Source organism: Lactuca saligna, chromosome 1 (assembly GCF_052625555.1).
Source record: "Lactuca saligna cultivar CGN05327 chromosome 1, ASM5262555v1, whole genome shotgun sequence".
Taxonomy (NCBI): domain Eukaryota; kingdom Viridiplantae; phylum Streptophyta; class Magnoliopsida; order Asterales; family Asteraceae; genus Lactuca; species Lactuca saligna.
Window position 1 is genome coordinate 135,320,315 of NC_136417.1, and position 22,349 is coordinate 135,342,663.

Consider the following 22,349-nt stretch of genomic DNA (forward strand, 5'->3'; position numbering starts at 1 on the left):
TTCACTTGAGATGTCCCACTTCTCCACAACCATAGCAGGCTCGACCGATGCCCGCTCCGGAAGTTTGACTTGTTGATTGAGTTGGTGTCTTACAGTTCTTCGCCATGTGACCCTTTATGCCACATTTGTTGCAAATTACCTCTATACATGGACCGGACGAAAGATGATGATAGTTGCACTTGCCACAACTAGGAAGGGTTCCAGCATACCTATTAGCAGATTTTCGGGTTGAGGACCCATCAACAGAAACAGTTGCAGAGAAAGTGACAGCCTGAATTGTCACCGTTTGCTGTCTCTTTGAAGACTCGTGTGATGTTTAGCTTTTCTCTTTCTTCCCAAGTTTTCTTTTCTCGCTACTCCTCATCGTCGGCTCAGTAGTGGTAGCTGCCTCTTCAAGGTCATCACGGTGATCGATTAGGATTTGTGCTACGCATTTGGCACTGTCGTACGTATCCGGCCTCACAGCTATGACGTTTCTTTTCGTTGGCTGAGTCAGCCCCCAGATAAATCTCTCTATCTTCTTACTTTCCGGGGGAACCATTCCCGGACAAAGTAGTGCCAAGTCGTCGAACCTGGAAGTATAAGCAGCAATGTCGGAACCTTTCATCTTCAGGTTCCACAGTTCATGTTCTAACTTCTGCATTTCTCCCCGATGGCAGTACTCAGCCAGCAGAAGTTCCTTCATGGCTTCCCAACCCATGGCGTTGGCTACAGGTAAGGTTAGGGATTTGACTCGGCCGTTCCACCAAGTCAGAGCTTTGTCGAGAAAGGTGCAGGCGGCAAACTTCACCTTGTCTGAATCTGAACAAGCGCAAATTTCAAAGATAGATTCGATCTTCTCGAACCATCGGGTAAGGGAAATGACACCTCCAGTGCCATCAAAAGACGTGGGTTTGGCGTTCATGAAATCCTTATAGGAACCCTCTTTCCGGCATCCCTGGATATCTTCTGGGTTTTGGGGCTGGGGGCCACCTCCTGAGCCACCAGGATTTATTTGTGACATGGCTGCCACCATTGTGGCAGTCAGAACTGTCTGAAGTGATGCGAGATCAAATTGAGGAGGAGGTGGTGGCGGAGGAGGATTGTCATTGTTTTTCGAGTTAGGAGATTCTATTTACTCTCTCTCTAGTACGTAATACTAAATGTTCGTTTAAATTTAATGTGCACTCGACGTACATATCACTTGTGCTTTCTGTTTTTCCATTAGCCATTTCTACCGTGAATATTTTATTAAGTGGTTGGGGTCTCTGGTTAAGTAGATGTTTGAATTTATGGCTCACAAAACTTCTCTCCGCACCGCAATCAAATAGTATGCATGCATAAATGTTGTTGAGGAGAAACGTACCCGTAACTACTGTTGATCCATGCATGGATCATGAAAGCCCAAAATGTGATGGATTAGTGATTACTAGTGGGCTAGAAGGTGGTTTGGGCTCACTGGTTGGGTTGTGCATGGTAACCCACAAATTCAATTAAGGTTGCATGAAGACTAGGGCAACATTTTTAAGGCTTCATAAGTGCTAAAAACGTTACTATTTGCTTCATAAAGCCTCCTAGCCGTTTTTGACACTCTTTGGTGGATTAGGGTTACACTTTAATGCTTATAATGACTCCTTAATGCTTCTTATGGCTCCTTAAGCAAGCATAGCCGTTTTTTTTTCATTCACAAGTCTCATGGACGTTTTTTTTTGTGTTCTTTCAAGAGTTACCTTAATTTCTATTTACTAGTTTTAATGAATAATTGGTTGGTTGGCTTGTAACCACCAAATTTGTAATAAAGGCTTCATATAAAGCCAAATTATGCATGGAAAAAGTAATACACGAATTTTAATCAAAGAACCATTATTTTCACCTTGAATTATTGTTATAATTCTCAAATTATCTTGTTGGGACGTGTTCTTGACTTGATACGAACTCAATCCAATAGGTCTTGGATTGTTTTCATCGGTATACAACTTAATAGGTCTTGAGTTGTTACTATACTAATCTATCTATTTCTTTCCATTCACATATCATTTGTGGTTGCTATTCTCTCTTAATTTACCTAAACACTACCCTACTCACTAAATCAAGCCCATACACGCATCATAAGTGGTATCAGAGCGCAGAATGGATTTTGATGATCCAGAGTTCCTACAAAATCTTCGAGAAGCATTAAGAAACATCCAAGAAGGTGGAAATCGAAGGCAACCCCGCCGTGGTGAACATAGGGTTGTGGAAGAATTCAAGGTGTCTGAATTGCCTGACTTTGTTGGTGGAACTGATCCTGAACGCTACTTGGAGTGGGAAAGGAAGATTGAAAGAATGTTCGAGTTCAAAGAAGTGGATGATGAAAAAAGCTGCAAGTATGCCATTCTCAAGCTAAGTGGTGGTGCTTCATTGTGGTTTAAAGGGCTTAAGGCCAAGAGAACCCGTGAAGGCAAAGAAAAAATTTGTTCTTGGCTTTCTCTAAAACGAAAGCTAAGAAAGAGATATGTTCCTTCTACTCATAGAATTGCCACTTACAAGAAGATTGCTGATTTGAGGCAAGGAAAAATGAGTGTTTGAGAATACATTGATGAATTTGAGAAGTTGTCCTTGATGGGGGATATTGAAGAAATTGAAGAACAAAAAATGACTCGTTTTCTAAAAGGGTTGAACTACAACATTGCCAATGTTGTGGAGTTGTATCCTTATACTGATTTTGGAACTCTTTGTGGTTTGTGTTTGAAGTTGGAGGGGCAAGCCAAAGCACGTTATGGTGGGAGTTCAAGTTCAAGTCTCGAAAATCCCAAGTCAAAGTCGTGGTCCAAGCCCGAGTCTAGCAATAGACAAAATTCTGTTTCTACTCCTTCTGGTTCTAGTAGTGTTCCCGTTGCTCCTAAACTTACTAGTGGTACCAAAGAAACTAGTTTGGCGAAAATTAGATGTTTCAAGTGTCAAGGTTTTGGTCATTACCAAAATGCTTGTCCAAACAAAAGGGTGGTGACTTTAAGGGAGGCCATTGAATGTCGTGAAGAGTTGGAGGAAGAAGAGAGGTTGGCGGGTATTTTTTATGATACACAACAAGAAGAGGAAGCAGAGGAGGAGGTAGAGTATGAAGCACCGGTGTATGATACAGTTTTGGTGCTTAGAACCCTTAAAACTCAAGGGGTTCAAACCGTGGCTGATATGGATCAACGAGACCAATTGTTTCACACCAAATGTTTGGTTAGTGACAAGTGGTGTAGTTTGATTATTGATGGTGGAAGTTGTACTAATGTTGCTTCTAATGAAATGGTGACCAAATTGGGTTTGTCTACAACAAACCACCCAAAACCATATGTTCTTCATTGGTTGGATGATGGAAGCAAAATAAAGGTGACAAAACAGGTTAGAGTTGGTCTAACTATGGGGTCTTATGAAGATGAAGTGTTGTGTGATGTTATTCCTATGGATGCATGTCATATTTTGTTGGGGCGTCCTTGGCAATTTGATAGGGACGTGTTACATAGAGGGAGGAGCAATGAATATGAGTTGAAACACAATAATAAAAAAATTGTGTTAAAACCCATGTCCCCAACGGCCATAAGGTCCATGAATTCTAAACAAGTAAAAAAACCTAATCTTTCTATGTTTGCTAGTGAAAGGGAGGTGGAGCAAGTTCTTGACAAAGGTGATGTTATCTACATGCTTGTGGCCAAAGAGCATGCAAAGGTGGAGAAGATGGTGCATGGAGAAAACACTATTGCTGATTTGCTTTTGGAGTTTCAAGATGTGTTTCCAAGCGAATTACCACCGGGTTTGCCTCCAATCCGTGGTATCGAACACCAAATTGACCTTATTCCGGGTGCTCCTTTGCCCAATAAAGCTGCCTATAGATGTAATCCGAAGGTGACAAAAGAGTTGCAAAAACAAATTGATGAACTCATGAAAATGGGTTATGTTCGTGAAAGCCTAAGTCCTTGTGCTGTTCCAGTTTTGTTGGTTCCAAAAAAAGATGGTTCTTGGAGGATGTGTGTTGATAGTAGGGCCGTTAATAACATCACCATAAAATACCGATTTCCTATTCCTAGAGTTGATGATTTGTTGGACGAGTTGCATGGTTCTATTGTGTTCTCAAAAATTGATTTGAGAAGTGGTTACCATCAAATTCGTATGCGTGAAGGGGGTGAATGGAAAACAGCCTTTAAAACTAAACATGGCTTGTATGAATGGACCGTAATGCCTTTCGGTCTAACTAACGCACCTAGCACTTTCATGCGACTAATGAATGAAGTGCTAAAATCTTTTTTGGGCAGGTTTGTGGTTGTGTACCTTGATGATATCTTGGTATATAGCAAGAGCTTGGAGGATCATTTGGTGCACTTAAAACAGGTTTTCAAGACGCTTAGAGCTCAAAAACTCTATGGAAAGCAAGAAAAATGTTCGTTTTTAGTGGAAGAAGTGGCATTTTTGGGTTTTGTGGTTTCAAAAAATGGCGTGTCCGTAGACCCATCCAAGACTGAAGCAATCAAGTCATGGCCTATTCCTACTAATATTTCTGAAGTTAGATCATTTCATGGTCTTGCTTCTTTCTATAGAAGATTTGTTCGTGATTTTAGCACCATTGCAAGTCCCATAACAGGTTGTTTGAAGAAAGGAGTCTTTGCATGGGGAGAAGAAGCTCAAAAGGCATTTGAGAAACTCAAGGCATTGTTGTGTGATGCTCCTATTTTGGCTCTTCCTCATTTTTCTCAACCATTTGAAGTGGAGTGTGATGCAAGTGGAGTTGGTATTGGGGCTGTTTTGATCCAATCCAAACGTCCTATTGCTTATTTTTCTGAAAAGTTGGGTGGTGCTCGTTTGAATTATTGCACTTATGATAAGGAGTTTTATGCTATTGTTCGTGCTTTAGATCATTGGAGTCATTATTTGCGTGCAAATCATTTTATTTTGCATTCTGATCATGAATCCTTGAAGTACATCAATGGGCAACAAAAGTTGAGCACAAGACATGCAAAGTGGGTGGAGTTCTTGCAATCCTTTCATTTCTCATGCAAATACAAGGATGGTAAAAGCAATGTGGTGGCTGATGCACTCTCGAGGCGTTACTCATTGTTGGTGACTTTGGATGTTCGTTTCTTGGGATTTGAAACTCTAAAGGACCATTATCAATCTGATATGGACTTTGGAGATATGTTTTTGAAATGTGCAGGTGGTCCTAATGGTGAATTTGTAATTCAAGATGGCTTTCTATTCAAAGGCAATCGCCTTTGTGTCCCAAAACATGCAATACGGGAGTTGTTGATTCGTGAAGCTCATGGCGGTGGTTTGGCTGGTCATTTTGGCATTACCAAAACTTTGCAGGTGCTTAAAGAACATTTCTTTTGGCCGAAGATGTTGGGGGATGTAACCAACATAGTGGGCAAGTGTGTTACATGTCATATGGCGAAAACAACTTTCAAGCATGGTGTTTACACTCCTTTGCCGGTTCCTATTTGTCCTTGGGAAGATGTGTCCATGGATTTCATTATGGCTTTGCCTAGAACTCAAAGGGGGAAGGATTCCATTATGGTGGTGGTGGATAGGTTTTCAAAAATGGCTCACTTTGTGCCATGTCATAAAACCAATGATGCATCTAATGTGGCTGATTTGTATTTTAAAGAGGTGGTTCGTTTGCATGGTATCCCTAAAACAATTGTTTCTGATAGGGATTCCAAATTTCTAAGTTACTTTTGGAACACTTTATGGAGGAAAGTGGGTACTAAGTTACTTTTTAGTACATCCCATCATCCACAAACGGATGGGCAAACGGAGGTTACTAATAGAACTGTGGGTGCTTTGTTGAGAGGGTTGGTTAGCAAAACTCAAAAAGATTGGGACATCAAACTTGCACATGCTGAATTTGCCTATAATCGTTCTCCTACTTATGCTACAGGTCACTCTCCTTTTGAGGTGGTGTATGGTGTGAATCCTTACATGCCTTTGGATTTGATTCCATTACCAAAGGATGAATTGGTTCACAAGGATGCTAATGACAAGTTGAAGGCCATGATGAAACTACACCAACAAGTTCGTGAGAAGATTGAAGCTGTGAATGAGATGTACAAACAGAAGTCAAACAAGCATAGGAAACCACGTGTCTTTCAAGATGGTGACTTGGTGTGGGTGTATATGAGGAAAGAACGTTTTCCTAACAAAAGAAAAAACAAGTTGATGCCAAGAGCTGAAGGTCCTTACAGAGTGGTGTCACGTGTCAATGATAATGCTTATAAGGTAGATTTGGGAGGAGACAATGGAGTGCATGCTACCTTTAATGTGGGAGATCTTTCACCTTATCTTGATGATGATGGACTTGATGAATTGAGGTCAATTGATCCATGCATGGATCATGAAAGCCCAAAATGTGATGGATTAGTGATTACTAGTGGGCTAGAAGGTGGTTTGGGCTCAATGGTTGGGTTGTGCATGGTAACCCACAAATTCAATTAAGGTTGCATGAAGACTAGGGCAACATTTTTAAGGCTTCATAAGTGCTAAAAACGTTACTATTTGCTTCATAAAGCCTCCTAGCCGTTTTTTGACACTCTTTGGTGGATTAGGGTTACACTTTAATGCTTATAATGACTCCTTAATGCTTCTTATGGCTCCTTAAGCAAGCATAGCCGTTTTTTTTTTTCATTCACAAGTCTCATGGACGTTTTTTTTTGTGTTCTTTCAAGAGTTACCTTAATTTCTATTTACTAGTTTTAATGAATAATTGGTTGGTTGGCTTGTAACCACCAAATTTGTAATAAAGGCTTCATATAAAGCCAAATTATGCATGGAAAAAGTAATACACGAATTTTAATCAAAGAACCATTATTTTCACCTTGAATTATTGTTATAATTCTCAAATTATCTTGTTGGGACGTGTTCTTGACTTGATACGAACTCAATCCAATAGGTCTTGGATTGTTTTCATCGGTATACAACTTAATAGGTCTTGAGTTGTTACTATACTAATCTATCTATTTCTTTCCATTCACATATCATTTGTGGTTGCTATTCTCTCTTAATTTACCTAAACACTACCCTACTCACTAAATCAAGCCCATACACGCATCAGGTTTTAGGTTGATAAAGAAATTTACTTTCCATATCATTTTAAACTCACGACATTTCTACTAAGAAATGATGATTTCTTATACATTTTAGTCTTTGGTTATAAGGCTACATTTTTCGGATTTCAAGGAAAATATCGGATTTTTCTGACACAAACGCGACATTTACATGTGATAGACTTCTACTAAGTTTATTAATAAAAGCTTATGAACTCACCAACCTTTGTGTTGACACTTTTCAAACAACTCGTATTCTCAGGAAAACACTAAACAGGTAATCAAGTGCTTTTGAGGATGGGACGTTAAGACGTCAAACTTTTCATATTTTGTCAACATATTGTAATTGATTTTGAAACATGTAATTCATACAAGTGATGAAACTTTTTCAATTATATATATGTTGGTTGTGTTTGCTTAAATTACTATTGAAATTGTGGTTATGATACTATACATGAAGTCCTCCACCCCCGGACGTTTCCGCCATCCTTGGTTTGGGGGTGTGACAGAAGTCGATGCAATTGAGCAAAGTTTTGATGAGCATTGTTTAATTCTTGAGTTACACAATAGAAGTAGTCTTCGAAATCTAGCAAAACTTTGATGAGCATTGTTAAACTCTTGAGTTCCACAATTGAAGTCTATGCAATTTAAGCAAAGCGAGATGAGCATTGTTTCATTCTTGAGTTCCACATTAGAAGTCTATGCAATTTAGCAAAGCTTTGATGAGGATCGTTTAATTCTTGAGTTCCACAATAGAAGTCTATGCAATTTAGCAAAGCTTTAATGATCATTGTTTCATTCTTGAGTTCCACAATAGAAGTGTGTGCAATTTAAGCAAAGCTTTGATGAGCTTTGTTTCATTCTTGAGTTGCACATTAGAAGTCTATGCAATTTAGCAAAGCTGTGATGAGTTGCACATAAAATATACAAACTATAAACACATTTGGGACTAAAGGTCTCTGATTCTTAAAATGCTTTAACGAGTTGTACTTTTCGAAAACAAATAATTTCTTGTTTTAAAGTATACTTACATGCATTCTATACTAGCATGGTGTCATATCTTTGGAGAACATAAATTGAAAGAGGAGGAGTCGAACATTATTAGTACGCCTTAGCATGTGTAATCAGTTCTGGGAGGGATATAGCCTGATCAACTATATCCGTCCAAGAAGTAACTTACGCACACTAAGGAATAGTCGTAATAAGCGACGAATCTGATAACCTAATTACACTCCATAAAGAACACGCTAAGAACCAAATATAAACATCTAAAAATACTATGGGAGTATCTGTACGTTTCTATAGTGCCTGATTATTATTTTTCGATATGTGTTTCTTAACCCCATTTCTCGTGCAGACGACATGGCAGGATTTCACATACCCGGGGACCCCTATTTTCCCAATCAGGGAAACGCGGGATGGATCGATGATGAGCCCGAGGAGGATCCCGAAGAGGATCCTGAGGAGGATCCCGAAGAGGATCCCGAGGAGGATCCCGAAGAAGATCCCGAGGAGGATCCCGAAGAGGATCCCGAGGAGGAGCCCGAGGAGGAAGACGAACAAGAAGAAGAAGAGGAAGACGACCAAGAAGAAGATGAAGACGAAGAGGAAGAAGAGGAAGGTGATGAGATAGTCATGTTTGGGAACGAAGCGGAGGAACCACCAGAAGTATTCAACTCTCCCTACATCGCGAGGGTACCCGCGCACCGTTTTGGATACAACGGACCTGAACCCCCTTGGGTAACAACGATCGAAAGATGGAGCCGACAACAACATCAGCGGTCACCATATGGCTACCAACGAGGTTACTATGATCTCACTCATGGTGGACCGGCTGACAGAGCTCTCCCTGTCACGATACAACGAATAGCAAGTATGGATGATCGTGGTAGGACGACGACCGATCAGGTCCGGGAGTTAAGTACCATCGTACAGTCTACTACTGATCGCACCAGAGACCTGGAACGAGACTCCCGCCACAGAGACCAACTCATCCAAGACCTTCTCGCAGCTCAAGCAGAAACAAGAGAGTATCGGGAAAGATACATGGCTCTCGAAGAGAGAATGGTTGCAGCCGAACGCAGATTGGCGGAACTACAGGGCGCATCGACATCATCGCAGCCTCCGTCAAAGAAGGGTCGCAGTGATTAGAACTCATTACTATTCTCATGTTTTGGTAGTAAAATTTTAGGAGTACGCGTTGGTGTTACTCTTTGTATGTAGGTCGACCCTGCGACTATGTGATCACACTATTCAAAGGGTTTTTGTAATGCCAAAAACTATCTTTTGTAACGATGTAATGTAGACCCTTATGAGGTCAAACTTTTCCCTCTAAATGTTATGTACTAAAAGTTATCAATGAAATTTGGCATGTGTTTTATTTATTGAATATTTGGCACTATACATCATAACCTGATCACACAAACAGTTTACAAATAATAAAGTTTTGATAAAATACAAGAGGGATGAAACCAGTAACACTCGACTCGTTATCACTATTGAAGTCTTACCGACTGGTTATTTTTTTTTATGACAGAACCATGCCACCAAGGAAAAGACCAAGGCCTTCCAACAACACAGTACCGCCTCCACCACCACCTCCGCAGTTTGATCCTGCAATGTTCCAGGCTGCAGTAACGGCAGCCGTGGCGGCAACAATGTCGCAAATGGGGACCAATGGTTCTGGCGGTTCTGGATCGGGAGCTACCAATTCCATTCATGGGGACAGCACGGGGCGTACGAGGGAGTGCTCTTACAAAGACTTCACGAATGGAAAACCCGACCCTTTCAATGGAAGCGGGGGCGTTATCACGCTGGTGCAATGGTTCGAAAGGACCGAGGCAGTTTTTGAAATCTGCGCTTGTCCCGAAGCGAGCAAGGTCAAGTATGCGGCATTCACTTTCACTGGAAAAGCACTTACTTGGTGGAATGGCCGAGTTAAATCACTTACTCCCGCAATAGCGAACGCAATCAGCTGGGAGGATTTGAAAGCCCTAATGTTAAAGGAATACTGCCCGAGGGGCGAAATACAAAATACTTGAAGAAGAACTTTGGAACCTCAGAATGACAGGCACTAATCTTGAAACTTATATTGCCCGTTTCAATGACTTAGCACTCCTCTGCCCAACAATGGTCACTCCAAAAGAGAAGAAGGTGGAACGATATCTCTGGGGGCTGTCATCCCAGATTCAAGATAGTGTATTGGCCTCGAAACCCACTACCTTTGAGAGTGCCAAGGAATTGGCACAACAACTCATAGATCACAGGGCTAGCCGTGGTACCGTGATAACCACCACCGACCGAACAAAAGGAGGGAACAACAAAAGGAGGTTCTGGGGCAATAAAAAGAAACAACCAATTCAGGACCCCGCCAAAAAGCAACAGATTGTTGCTGTTCGTGCCGCCACTACTGCTGTCGCTCCAGCGCCGCCGAAACAGTATACGGGAACTCTTCCCAAGTGCAACAAGTGTAACTACCACCATACCGGTGCTTGTCGAGAGTTACACTGCAATAACTGCAACAAGAAGGGGCACACCGCACGATTCTGTAGAGCGACTACCCAACCCGCCGCACAAATCGCTACGACCGCCAACACTGGAGCAAGCCAAACCTGCTATGGATGTGGTGAAACAGGACACTTCAGGAGGAACTACCCCAAGGCACGAGCCCCTAATGCTGGGGGTGTAGGGAGAGTCCTAACTTTAGGGCAGGGAGAAGCAGTCAAGGATCCCTCTGTGGTTACTGGTACGTTCCTCCTCAATAACTCTTATGCATGCGTACTTTTCGATAGTGGGGCAGAAAGAAGTTTCATAAGTCACCAATTCAAACATATACTTAAGAAAAATTCTCAACCACTAGAAGATTCTTACATCGTAGAAATGGCAAATGGAAAGGTTGAGCGCGCTAATGATATTTACATAGGGTGTACTCTCACTCTAGACAACCATTTGTTCAAAATTGACCTTATGCCGGTCACCATAAAAAGCTTCGATATAATCATTGGTATGGATTGGTTAAGCCTTCATCGTGCCGACATTCTATGTTACGAAAGGGTCGTCCGCCTCAATCTGCCGAATGGCAACGTTCTCACCGTTTATGGCAATAAACCTAGTGCGAACCTACAAATCATCTCTTGTGTTAAAACCCAAAAGTACCTCCGAAAGCAATACCATGCTTTCTTAGCCCACATCGTCGACAAGAAACAGGAGGTGAAGGACATCAAAGAAATTCCAGAAGTATGCAACTTCCCTGATGTTTTCCCAGACGATCTGCCTGGTGTACCACTCGCACGACAAGTTGAATTTCGGATCGACTTAATCCCAGGAGCTACCCCCATCGCCAGGGCTCCATATCGCTTAGCACCGGCAGAAATGCAAGAACTATCCAGCCAGCTGAATGAACTATTGAGCAAAGGGTTCATCAGGCCAAGCTTCTCGCCCTGGGGAGCACCAGTCTTATTTCTAAAGAAGAAGGATGGGTCTTTTCGCATGTGCATAGACTATCGAGAACTAAACAAACTCACTATCAAGAACCGTTATTCCCTACCCCGAATAGATGACCTCTTCGACCAGCTCCAAGGAGCCAGCTACTTTTCAAAAATCGACCTGAGGTCGGGTTATCATCAACTATGAGTTCAGGAAGAGGATATCCCCAAGATGGCATTCAGAACTCGTTATGGGCACTATGAGTTTGTAGTAATGCAATTCGGGTTAACTAACGCGCCTGCGGTGTTCATGGATTTGATGAATCGAGTGTGTCGACCCTTCTTGGATAAATTCGTCATCGTATTCATCGATGATATCTTGGTCTATTCGAGGAGCGAAGAAGAGCACAGACAACACCTACGACTAGTTCTGGAGATTTTAAGAACCGAGAAGCTTTACGCCAAATTCTCAAAGTGTGAATTTTGGCTCCGTGAAGTAGGATTCCTTGGCCACATAGTAAGCAAAGAAGGAATACATGTGGACCCCTCAAAGATCAAAGCAATCAAAGATTGGTCAACACCTGCAACGCTAACAGAAATCCGACAGTTTTTGGGACTCGCAGGCTACTATCGAAGATTCATACAAAATTTCTCCAAGATCGCTAAGCCTCTCACCACCTTGACTCAGAAAGGTGTGGTGTTCGAATGGGAAGATAAACAAGAAGCCGCCTTCCAGACACTAAAGCAAGCCCTATGCAGCGCACCGGTCTTGTCTCTTCCAGAAGGAACCGATGATTTTGTGGTGTATTGCGATGCTTCGAATCAAGGCCTCGGCTGTGTGCTCATGCAAAGGGGAAAAGTTATCGCTTATGCATCAAGGCAACTGAAGACACATGAAGTTAATTACACAACCCACGACCTTGAACTGGGAGCGGTGGTGTTCGCCCTGAAGATCTGGAGGCACTATCTCTACGGCACCAAGTGCACCATCTTCACTGATCACAAAAGTCTTCAGCACATTCTCAATCAGAAAGAACTTAACATGCGCCAAAGAAGATGGGTGGAATTACTGAATGACTACGAATGTGAAATTCGTTACCACCCAGGCAAGGCCAATGTAGTAGCCGATGCCTTAAGCAGGAAAGAATACTCGGGTCGCCGAGTAAAATCCCTAGCCATGACCATCCACTCCCAACTAGCCACCCAGATCAAGGATGCCCAATTAGAAGCCTTGAAACCAGAAAACGTGGCAAGCGAAGCACTAAGGGGGATGGATAAGAACTTGGAAGTCAAAGGGGATGGAACTCGTTATCTCATGAATCGAATCTGGACACCGAAGTTCGGTGGGTACCGAGATGTTGTAATGAACGAGGCCCACAAGACTCGATACTCCATTCACCCTGGGTCAGATAAGATGTATCTAGACCTCAAAAGGTTATTCTGGTGGCCAAACATGAAGGCTGAAATTGCTACTTATGTGAGCAAGTGCCTCACTTGTGCCAAGGTCAAGGTGGAATATCAGAAGCCATCAGGACTACTTCAACAACCGGATATACCCGAGTGGAAGTGGGAGCGAATAACCATGGACTTCATAACCAAACTGCCTAAGACATGAGGTGGGATGGATACCATATGGGTGGTTGTGGACAGATTGACCAAGTCCGCGCACTTCCTGCCAATAAAGGAAAAAGACAAGATGGAAAAGTTAACCAGGACGTACATTAAAGAGATTGTGCGACTACATGGTGTACCAACATCCATTATCTCTGATCGAGATAGTAGATTCACCTCGCGTTTCTGGCAGTCCCTATAGAAGTCTCTGGGAACCAGGCTAGACATGAGTACGACCTACCATCCACAAACTGACGGACAAAGCGAGAGAACCATCCAGACGTTGGAAGACATGCTGAGAGCCTGTGTGATAGATTTTGGTAAGGCATGGGATACCCATCTACCGCTTATCGAATTCTCTTATAATAACAGTTATCACACTAGCATTGGAGTCGCTCCATTCGAAGCTCTCTACGGTCGTAAGTGTAGATCACCACTGTGTTGGGCCGAAGTTGGAGATACTCAGCTAGCCAGAGGGCAAGTCCCTGATAGCACCCTTACTGGGCCTGAAATCATAAGGGAAACCACAGAAAAGATCATTCAAATTCGGGAAAGACTAAAAGCGTCTCGTGATCGACAAAAGAGTTATGTGGATAAGTGACGCAAACCTTTAGAATTCCAGGTCGGAGACCGGGTACTACTTAAAGTTTCCCCCTGGAAGGGGATGATACGTTTCGGTAAACGGGGGAAACTAAACCCAAGGTACATCGGTCCGTTCGAAATCCTTGCTAGAATTGGTCCTGTGGCGTACAAACTCTGACTACCACAAGAACTTAGTAATGTGCACCCTACCTTCCACGTATCCAACTTAAAGAAGTGTCTGTCTGACGAGACACTCGTAGTACCACTCGAAGAAATCGAAGTTAATGAAAATCTCCACTTTGTGGAGGAACCCGTCGAGATCATGGATCGAGAGATCAAGAGAACAAAACAAAGTCGCATTCCCATAGTGAAGGTTCGTTGGAACGCGAAACGAGGGCCTGAGTTTACCTGGGAACGTGAAGATCAAATGAAGCAAAAGTATCCACATCTTTTCCCAAACCCTTGAAGTTCCCAGCCGAATTTAAATTTCGGGACGAAATTTCCTCTAACGGGGGGATGATGTGACAATCGTCAATCTTGAGTCAAGTCAAGTCATCAAGTCAAGACTGGTCAACTCGATTAAACCTTGTGTATTAGGGTTTGTGTTATGTTCATACTGTATAACTTGCTATATTAATGGGAAAACATCACTTGAGAAAAGTCTTGTGTTAAAAATTTCCTAAACCCTAGTTCTAATCAATGAACTAGACCGATAAAACAATGTTTCATACTCATCGGGAATGTGTAAGATCCTTAAACAAGGCTTAATAGGGTTCACGAACCATGCATTTCGATGCCGGACACTCACAACTATCCCACATGGAACCTCTCTCAATCGTTTCCACACTATCTCTCTCTATGTCAAACCTCTCCCAAATCTCTCCAAGTATGCGAAATCTCTCTCAAATATCTCTCTGTATTAGAAATCTCTCCAAGAATGTCAAATCTCTCCCAAATCCCTCTAAGTATGTGAAAACTCTCGCAAATATCTCTTTGTATGAGAAATCTCTCCAAGAATGTCAAATCTCTCCCAAATCTCTCCAAGTATGCGAAATCTCTCTCAAATATCTCTCTGTATTAGAAATCTCTCCAAGAATGTCAAATCTCTCCCAAATCGCTCTAAGTATGTGAAAACTCTCGCAAATATCTCTTTGTATGAGAAATCTCTCCAAGAATGTCAAATCTCTCCCAAATCTCTCCAAGTGTGAGAAATCTCTCCCGAATCTCTCTCAAATAGTTCCCGTAACTTTTTAGAATCATCCGGGTCATTCTGACGCTTAACCGTGTCAAAAACAGCTTAAAACGGGGTAAAAACGAGAAAAATAGACATTAGGAACCGAAACCAAGAGAGAAGCTTCTTAGGACCCGAAGGTCCTCTTAGGGACTGAGAGCAAGAGGAGCCGAACCGAACCCTCCTGAGCCGAACCGAAAATATCGGATTTTTCTGACACAAACGCGACATTTACATGTGATAGACTTCTACTAAGTTTATTAATAAAAGCTTATGAACTCACCAACCTTTGTGTTGACACTTTTCAAACAACTCGTATTCTCAGGAAAACACTAAACAGGTAATCAAGTGCTTTTGAGGATGGGACGTTAAGACGTCAAACTTTTCATATTTTGTCAACATATTGTAATTGATTTTGAAACATGTAATTCATACAAGTGATGAAACTTTTTCAATTATATATATGTTGGTTGTGTTTGCTTAAATTACTATTGAAATTGTGGTTATGATACTATACATGAAGTCCTCCACCCCCGGACGTTTCCGCCATCCTTGGTTTGGGGGTGTGACAGAAGTCGATGCAATTGAGCAAAGTTTTGATGAGCATTGTTTAACTCTTGAGTTACACAATAGAAGTAGTCTTCGAAATCTAGCAAAACTTTGATGAGCATTGTTAAACTCTTGAGTTCCACAATTGAAGTCTATGCAATTTAAGCAAAGCGAGATGAGCATTGTTTCATTCTTGAATTCCACATTAGAAGTCTATGCAATTTAGCAAAGCTTTGATGAGGATCGTTTAATTCTTGAGTTCCACAATAGAAGTCTATGCAATTTAGCAAAGCTTTAATGATCATTGTTTCATTCTTGAGTTCCACAATAGAAGTGTGTGCAATTTAAGCAAAGCTTTGATGAGCTTTGTTTCATTCTTGAGTTGCACATTAGAAGTCTATGCAATTTAGCAAAGCTGTGATGAGCATTTTTTAATTCTTGAGTTCCCCAATAGAAGTAGTCTTTGCAATTTACCAAAGCTTTGATGAGCATTGTTTAATTCTTGAGTTACACAATAGAAGTAGTCTTCGCAATCTAGCAAAGCTTTGATGAGCATTGTTTAATTCTTGAGTTTCACAATTGAAGTCTATGCAATTTAAGCAAAGCTTTGATGAGCATTGTTTCATTCTTGAGTTCCACATTAGAAGTCTATGCAATTTAGAAAAGCTTTGATGAGCATCGTTTAATTCTTGAGTTCCACAATAGAAGTCTATGAAATTTAAGCAAAGCTTTGATGAGCATTGTTTGATTCTTGTGTTCCACAATAGAAGTACGTGCAATTTAGCAAAGCTTTGATAAGCATTGTTTCATTCTTGAGTTCCACATTAGAAGTCAATGCAACTTAGCAAAGCTTTGATGAGCATTGTTTAATTCTTGTGTTCCACATTAGTAGAAGTCTATGAAATTTAAGCAAAGCTTTTATGAGCATTGTTTCATTATTGAGTTCCATATTAAATGTCTATGACATTAAGCAATGCTTTGTTGAGCATCATTTAATTCTTGAGTTCCACATTAGAAGTCTATGCAATTTAGCAAAGCTTTGATGAGCATTTTTTAATTGTTGAGTTCCACAATAAAAGTAGTCTTTGCATTTTAGCAAATCTTTGATGAGCATTGTTTCGTTGTTGAGTTACACAATAGAACTCTATGCAATTTAAGCAAAAGTTTTGATCAGCATTGTTTCATTCGTGAGTTCCACAATTGAAGTCCATACAACTTATGCAAAGTTTTGATGAGCATTGTTTCATTCTTGAGTTCCACATAGAAGTCGATGAAATTGAGCATAGCTTTGATAAGCATTGTTTAATTCTTGGGTTACACAATAGAAGAAGTCTATGCAATTTAGCAAAGCTTTGACGAGCATCGTTTAATTCTTGAGATCCACAATAGAAGTTTATGCAATTTAAACAAAGCTTTGATGAGCATTGTTTGATTATTGTGTTCCACAATAGAAGTCCATGCAATTTAGCAAAGCTTAGTTGAGCATTATTTCATTCTTGAGTTCCACATTATAAATCTATGCAACTTAGCAAAGTTGTGATGAGCATTGTTTAATACTTGAGTTCCACAATAGAAATGTATGCAATTTAGCAAAGCTTTGATGAGCATCGTTTAATTCTCGAGTTCCACAATCAAGTTTATGTAATTTAAACAAAGCTTTTATGAGCATTGTTTAATTCTTTAGTTCCACAATAGAAGTCTATGTAATGTAGCAAAGCTTTCATGAGCATTGATTCGTTCTTGGGTTCCACATTAGAAGTCTATGCAATTTAGCAAAGCATTGAAGAGCATTGTTTAATTCTTGAGTTCCACAATAGAAGTAGTCTTTCCAATTTATCAAATCTTTGTTGAGCATTGTTTAATTCTTGAGTTCCACAATAGAAGTGAGTGCAATTTAAGCAATGTTTTGATGAGCATTGTTTCATTCTTGATTTGCACATTAGAAGTCTATGCAATTTAGCAAAGCTTTGATAAGCATTTTTTAATTCTTGAGTTCAACAATAGAAGTAGTTTTTGCAATTTAGCAAAGCTTTGATGATCATTGTTTCATTCTTGAGTTCCACAATAGAAGTCTATGCAATTTAAGAAAAGCTTTGATGTGCATTGTTTCATTCTTTTTTTTTTTTGTTTTTTTTGAAAGAGCCAAAGCTCAGCAAACTTTATTAAAAAGAATAAAAGAATACAAGGAACAAAACATCAAACAAAATACAAATATAACCATCCTATCCATAACCAACTACCAAACTATTTCCTAATAAGAAGCAATAACCACTCACAACCCCAAAACACCCTAAAATCCTTAAAGGTAGCCCAAAAACTTTTTGAAAGAGGGAAAAAAGGTAACTTCACCCCCTTGCTCCAACCAAACCTCCAAAAGATAAAGAAACCAAAGCAAGGGGTAAGGCCCTTAAAAAAACCCTCAGTCCATAAGCTAACCTTTAAGAAAAAAACCCTCAAGTTCAAAACCCACCAACCACAAAAAACAAGGAAATCCCAATAAACTAAACCACAAATAAACATAACATCAAAGAGAAAACAGGAAAGCCCCTCACAACAACTAGTCCCAAAGCTCCTGTCGCAATCCTTGTCCTTTAGATCCTTCAAAGTCCTCATCAGGGAATCCATAATCTCTCCACAGCTATTGCCCACCACCAACCTTTGCTTCGCCTTTCTGCACCACAAACTCAAAAAGAAACACAAGAAAATAACACCAAAACACCAGTGAATCAAATTAAGTTTCATACTAGACATGGCATCAATCACATGTCTAGGATTCTCTATTTGGGTAATCTCAATTAAGATCATATCCAAACAGCAAATCCCATAGGTACAAGTCACATGATTTAAGAGTAAACTCTCCAACCAGTGACATATTCCGTCAATTCCTTTGTGCATATTTTTATTCCCAAAATACCCCCACCATATACCATTAATAACATCATCCTTATTTAACTGCCACCACTGCCAAACCCAAAACCATAACCAACCACACTCCAAACAGCAAAACCAGAAAATGATCTCCATTATTCAACATTCTCAATTCCCGAAATACCCCAGATCAAACAAACCTTATTATTGATCATTTTAACTCTTTTCCTTAATCCCATCAGCTTTAAACGAATCTCATTCTCAATACTAGCTATAACCCCCTCAACTGATATTCTGCTAGAACCAAAAAGTCTAGCGTTTCTCTCTCTCCAAATATTAGACACACAGCTAGCAATCATACATTTAATGATCAAATTCTCACCTGTCTTCAGTTTAAGCATTCTGCTCAACATTAAAATAAGATCATTCCATTCAACCGTTCTCAAAATTAACCCCACTTTACTACAGAAATATTTCCAAATTCTAGAGGAATACTCACAATTAAAGAATAAATGGTTATGCGAATCAGGCACATTATCACAAAAAGGACACAGCAAATTACCAGCCAATTCCCATCCTCTAACCCTACCCTGAGTTTTTAATCTGTTCAGGACAGCCAACCATAAAATAAAAGAGTTGCGAGGAATGCAATTATTATACCAAACAAGATCAAACCAAGGCACAATATCCCCAAAATTATTCAAATCATTCCACACCTGTTTGCATGAGAATTTTCTGCATATACCTCCCTTATCCCTCCATCCAACAACATCATTCAAATTAGAATCAATACAAAACATAGGAGCTTCAGTCAATCCAGGGAACTTATTAACCCATTCAACCGGCCATGAATAAGAATCAAACTCAAGAACATCACAAACTAAAGCAGAATCACTAAGACCATTACTAATCCACTCTCTCCTAGGGATAAAAGTACAAAGGATACCTATTGGATGCCACCAATCATGCCATAAAGAAGTGTTCCTCCCATTACCCACACATGAAATAACATGAGGCCTAACAGTATTCCTTATCTCCAAAAATCTCTTCCATGTCCAGTTCATACTCTTTTTCTGCAGAATATCCCAAAAATTCCTGCTGCCTATATAATTGATTCTCACCCACTGCACCCACAGGGAATTTTTGTTATTATCCACATTCCAAACATGTTTAGCAAGTAAAGCATCATTCCATTTCCTCAAATTCTTTATTCCCAGCCCACCATACTCCTTGGGTTTGCAAATTTCAAGCCACTTAACTTTAGCTTTACCTTTGACTATCTCACCATTAGCCCATAAAAAACTCATGCACATCTTCTCAATCTCATTAATAGTAGCAATTGGAATTTTAAAAATAGAAGCCCAATAAACATGAATAGAAGTTAAGACCGAATTAATGAGTTGCAATCTGCCAGCAAAAGATAAGGTTTTACACTTCCAATTGAAAATTCTCAACTTAATCTTTTCATTTAACTTTTTACAATCTCTATCAAACAATTTAGTAACACACATAGGAACCCCCAAATATTTAAACGGAAATTTCCCAACTTCATAAGGAAGAATACCCAAAATAATCCTTCTCATATTAGGCTTAACACAACTGAAATAAATCTGACTTTTTTCCATACTAACCTTCAGCCCTGAAATCTTATTGAAATCATCAAGGGCATTCCTTATAATTCTGGCCGAATTCCCATTACCATAAGAAAAAATTAACAAATCATCAGCAAAACATAAATGGGAAATTTTGAGGCTCAAACACTTACTATGGAACTTAAAATTCAAAGAATCTTCAATAAGCTTACCCATAATAATATTGAAAACCTCCATAACTATAGTAAATAGGTAAGGAGATAAAGGATCTCCCTGCCTAAGCCCACGCTTTCCTTCAAAATACCCATGATCTTCACCATTAAAATTGAGCATGAACCACGGGGAAGAAACACAAGCCATAATCCATTTAACCATGACTGGATGAAACCCAAATCCCTGCAGAACTCTATTAAGAAAATCCCAATCCACCGTATCATAAGCCTTTTGTATATCAATCTTTATCGTACATTTAGGGGTACCTCTCTTTTTTTTGTACCCCACCATCAACTCCTGAGCAAGAAGAATATTGTCCAAAATAGATCTACCAGGAATAAAAGTGATTGGTTATTACTTACAATATCACCCAAACAATTTCTAATTCTATTCACTATAATCTTACTGATACACTTATAAAAAGTGTTACAGCAAGCTATAGGTCTAAAATCAGACACTTTCCTCGGAACCTCAACTTTAGGGACCAGAACAATTCTCGTGGCATTAATCCCATTCAACAATTTACCAGTCCAAAAATTCTCTCACAGCCTTACAAACATCTGGACCAACAATACTCCAAGAACTTTTAAAATTTTTTGAAGAATACCCATCAGGCCCAGGGGCACGATTGTCATCTATGTCAAACATCGCTAATTTAATTTCTTCATCAGTAACCACTCTAATCATATCAACAGCCACCCTACTGTCCAATTTTTTAGGAAAAAACTCATCATTTAAGCCCGACAAATCAGTATCATCCTTACATCCCAAAAACTTATTAAAATGAGACACAAATTTCTCTATCATAGCCTTCCCACTCACCCAACGACCATCTTCATTCAGAACCATCTGAATACGATTATTGATACCCCTGCTTTTAACAATTTTGTGAAAGAATTTAGAGTTATTGTCCCCATCCTGTAACCATTTGATTTTAGCATGCTGAGCAAGAATCTTTTCTTCATCATTACAAGCAATATTAAAATCTAAGAGAATATTAGCATGCTCTTCCCTAATCTTGCAATCAAAAGGATTATTGTCAATATCTTGTTGTTTACACTCCAAATCCTTTCATAACTTCTGAATTCTTTTTCCAGCTCCCCAATATTTATTACACATCTCCCTGCAATGTTTTTTGAGAATCTTCAACTTTTGTGTCACTTTAAACATAAAAAAACCATTAATATTCTTATCCCAAACCTCCTTAACCAAAGGGAGAAATTCCTCCTTCTCAGAGATAAAATTTGCAAATCTAAAAGAAGGTTTCCACTTCACTTTGTTACCAGGAAAATTTAAAATAGCAGGGCAATGATCCGAATTTCTGTATGGTTTAAAGACAGCATGAGCAAGAGTATGGTTCGACATAAATTTTTGATTAACCATAACTCTATCAAGCTTCTTCAACAGCCCCATATTACCCATAGGAGTTTTGTTCCATGTAAACTGAAACCCATAAGACTTCAAGTCCTCCACTTCAATAAAACTCAAACAATCAACAAAATCTTCAACTCCTTTAGGAGTTCTAGAACAGCTTTCAGAATATTCCGAAGGTTTTATAGCAACATTAAAATCACCTAATAAACCCCAAGCTTCCCTATTAACAACCAAACTATGTTTTTTCAAATTATCCCAAAGTAATCTTCTTTCAATATAATTCGAAGCAGCATATATAAAAGACAAATACATGCCAAGATCCAAATTACACAATTTAACATAACAATGAATAACCTGTTTGGATTGAGAAAGCAGAATCACATCAAAAAGTATAGGATTCCACCCCACTATTATTCTAGTACCAGCTTCACAACTATTATTATTAGAGATCCAATCCCACTGCCCAAAAGTCTTAGCACAAACACTCTTGAGATTTAAGATTTTGACATGAGATTCAATCACAGCACAAATACCAAGGTTATTACACCTAATAACATCAATAACCTCCTTCTGCTTAACAGATTTATTCAATCCCCTAACATTCCAAGCACCAACAGACATCATTGGGAAATAATATAATTTTTGGCATTTACCTCCTCAAATGCCTGAGAACTCCCCATCTTACTTCTATTATTATCCAACTCCAACTTATCTTTATTCACTTTATTACTTTCATTTCCTTTCTTCTTCCCCTCTCCCTTGATTGAAGAAATCAATTTGTTATTCTTGCTTTCATTAGAACCCATTCCAGCATCACCACTATCAACATTTTGATTAGCAACTGTCTTCACAATCTTATCATCCT

The 22,349-nt window shown here is 39.7% G+C and overlaps 1 protein-coding gene across 1 annotated transcript; it reads right to left on the reverse strand.

Moving 5' to 3' along the window:
- Positions 1 to 18,075: 18,075 nt before the first annotated feature.
- Positions 18,076 to 22,105, reverse strand: LOC145011796 (uncharacterized). Its single transcript, XM_078970534.1, has 7 exons — positions 21,311 to 22,105; positions 20,933 to 21,127; positions 20,718 to 20,869; positions 19,937 to 20,438; positions 18,506 to 19,618; positions 18,201 to 18,398; positions 18,076 to 18,108 (listed from the first exon to the last, which is right to left on the reverse strand). Exons 1-7 carry the CDS (start codon positions 22,103 to 22,105, stop codon positions 18,076 to 18,078), a joined length of 2,988 nt encoding a protein of 995 aa, XP_078826660.1.
- Between the last annotated feature and the right edge of the window lie 244 nt (positions 22,106 to 22,349).

Coding starts and splice junctions, on each gene's coding strand:
- LOC145011796 (XM_078970534.1), bottom strand. CDS start 22,105: ATGTCTGTTGGTGCTTGGAATGTTAGGGGATTGAATAAATCTGTTAAG. Junction 20,439..20,717: donor CGTGCCCCTGGGCCTGATGG/GTATTCTTCAAA, acceptor TATTCCTGGTAG/ATCTATTTTGGACAATATTC. Junction 18,109..18,200: donor AAATAGAGAATCCTAGACAT/GTGATTGATGCC, acceptor TTTGTGGTGCAG/AAAGGCGAAGCAAAGGTTGG.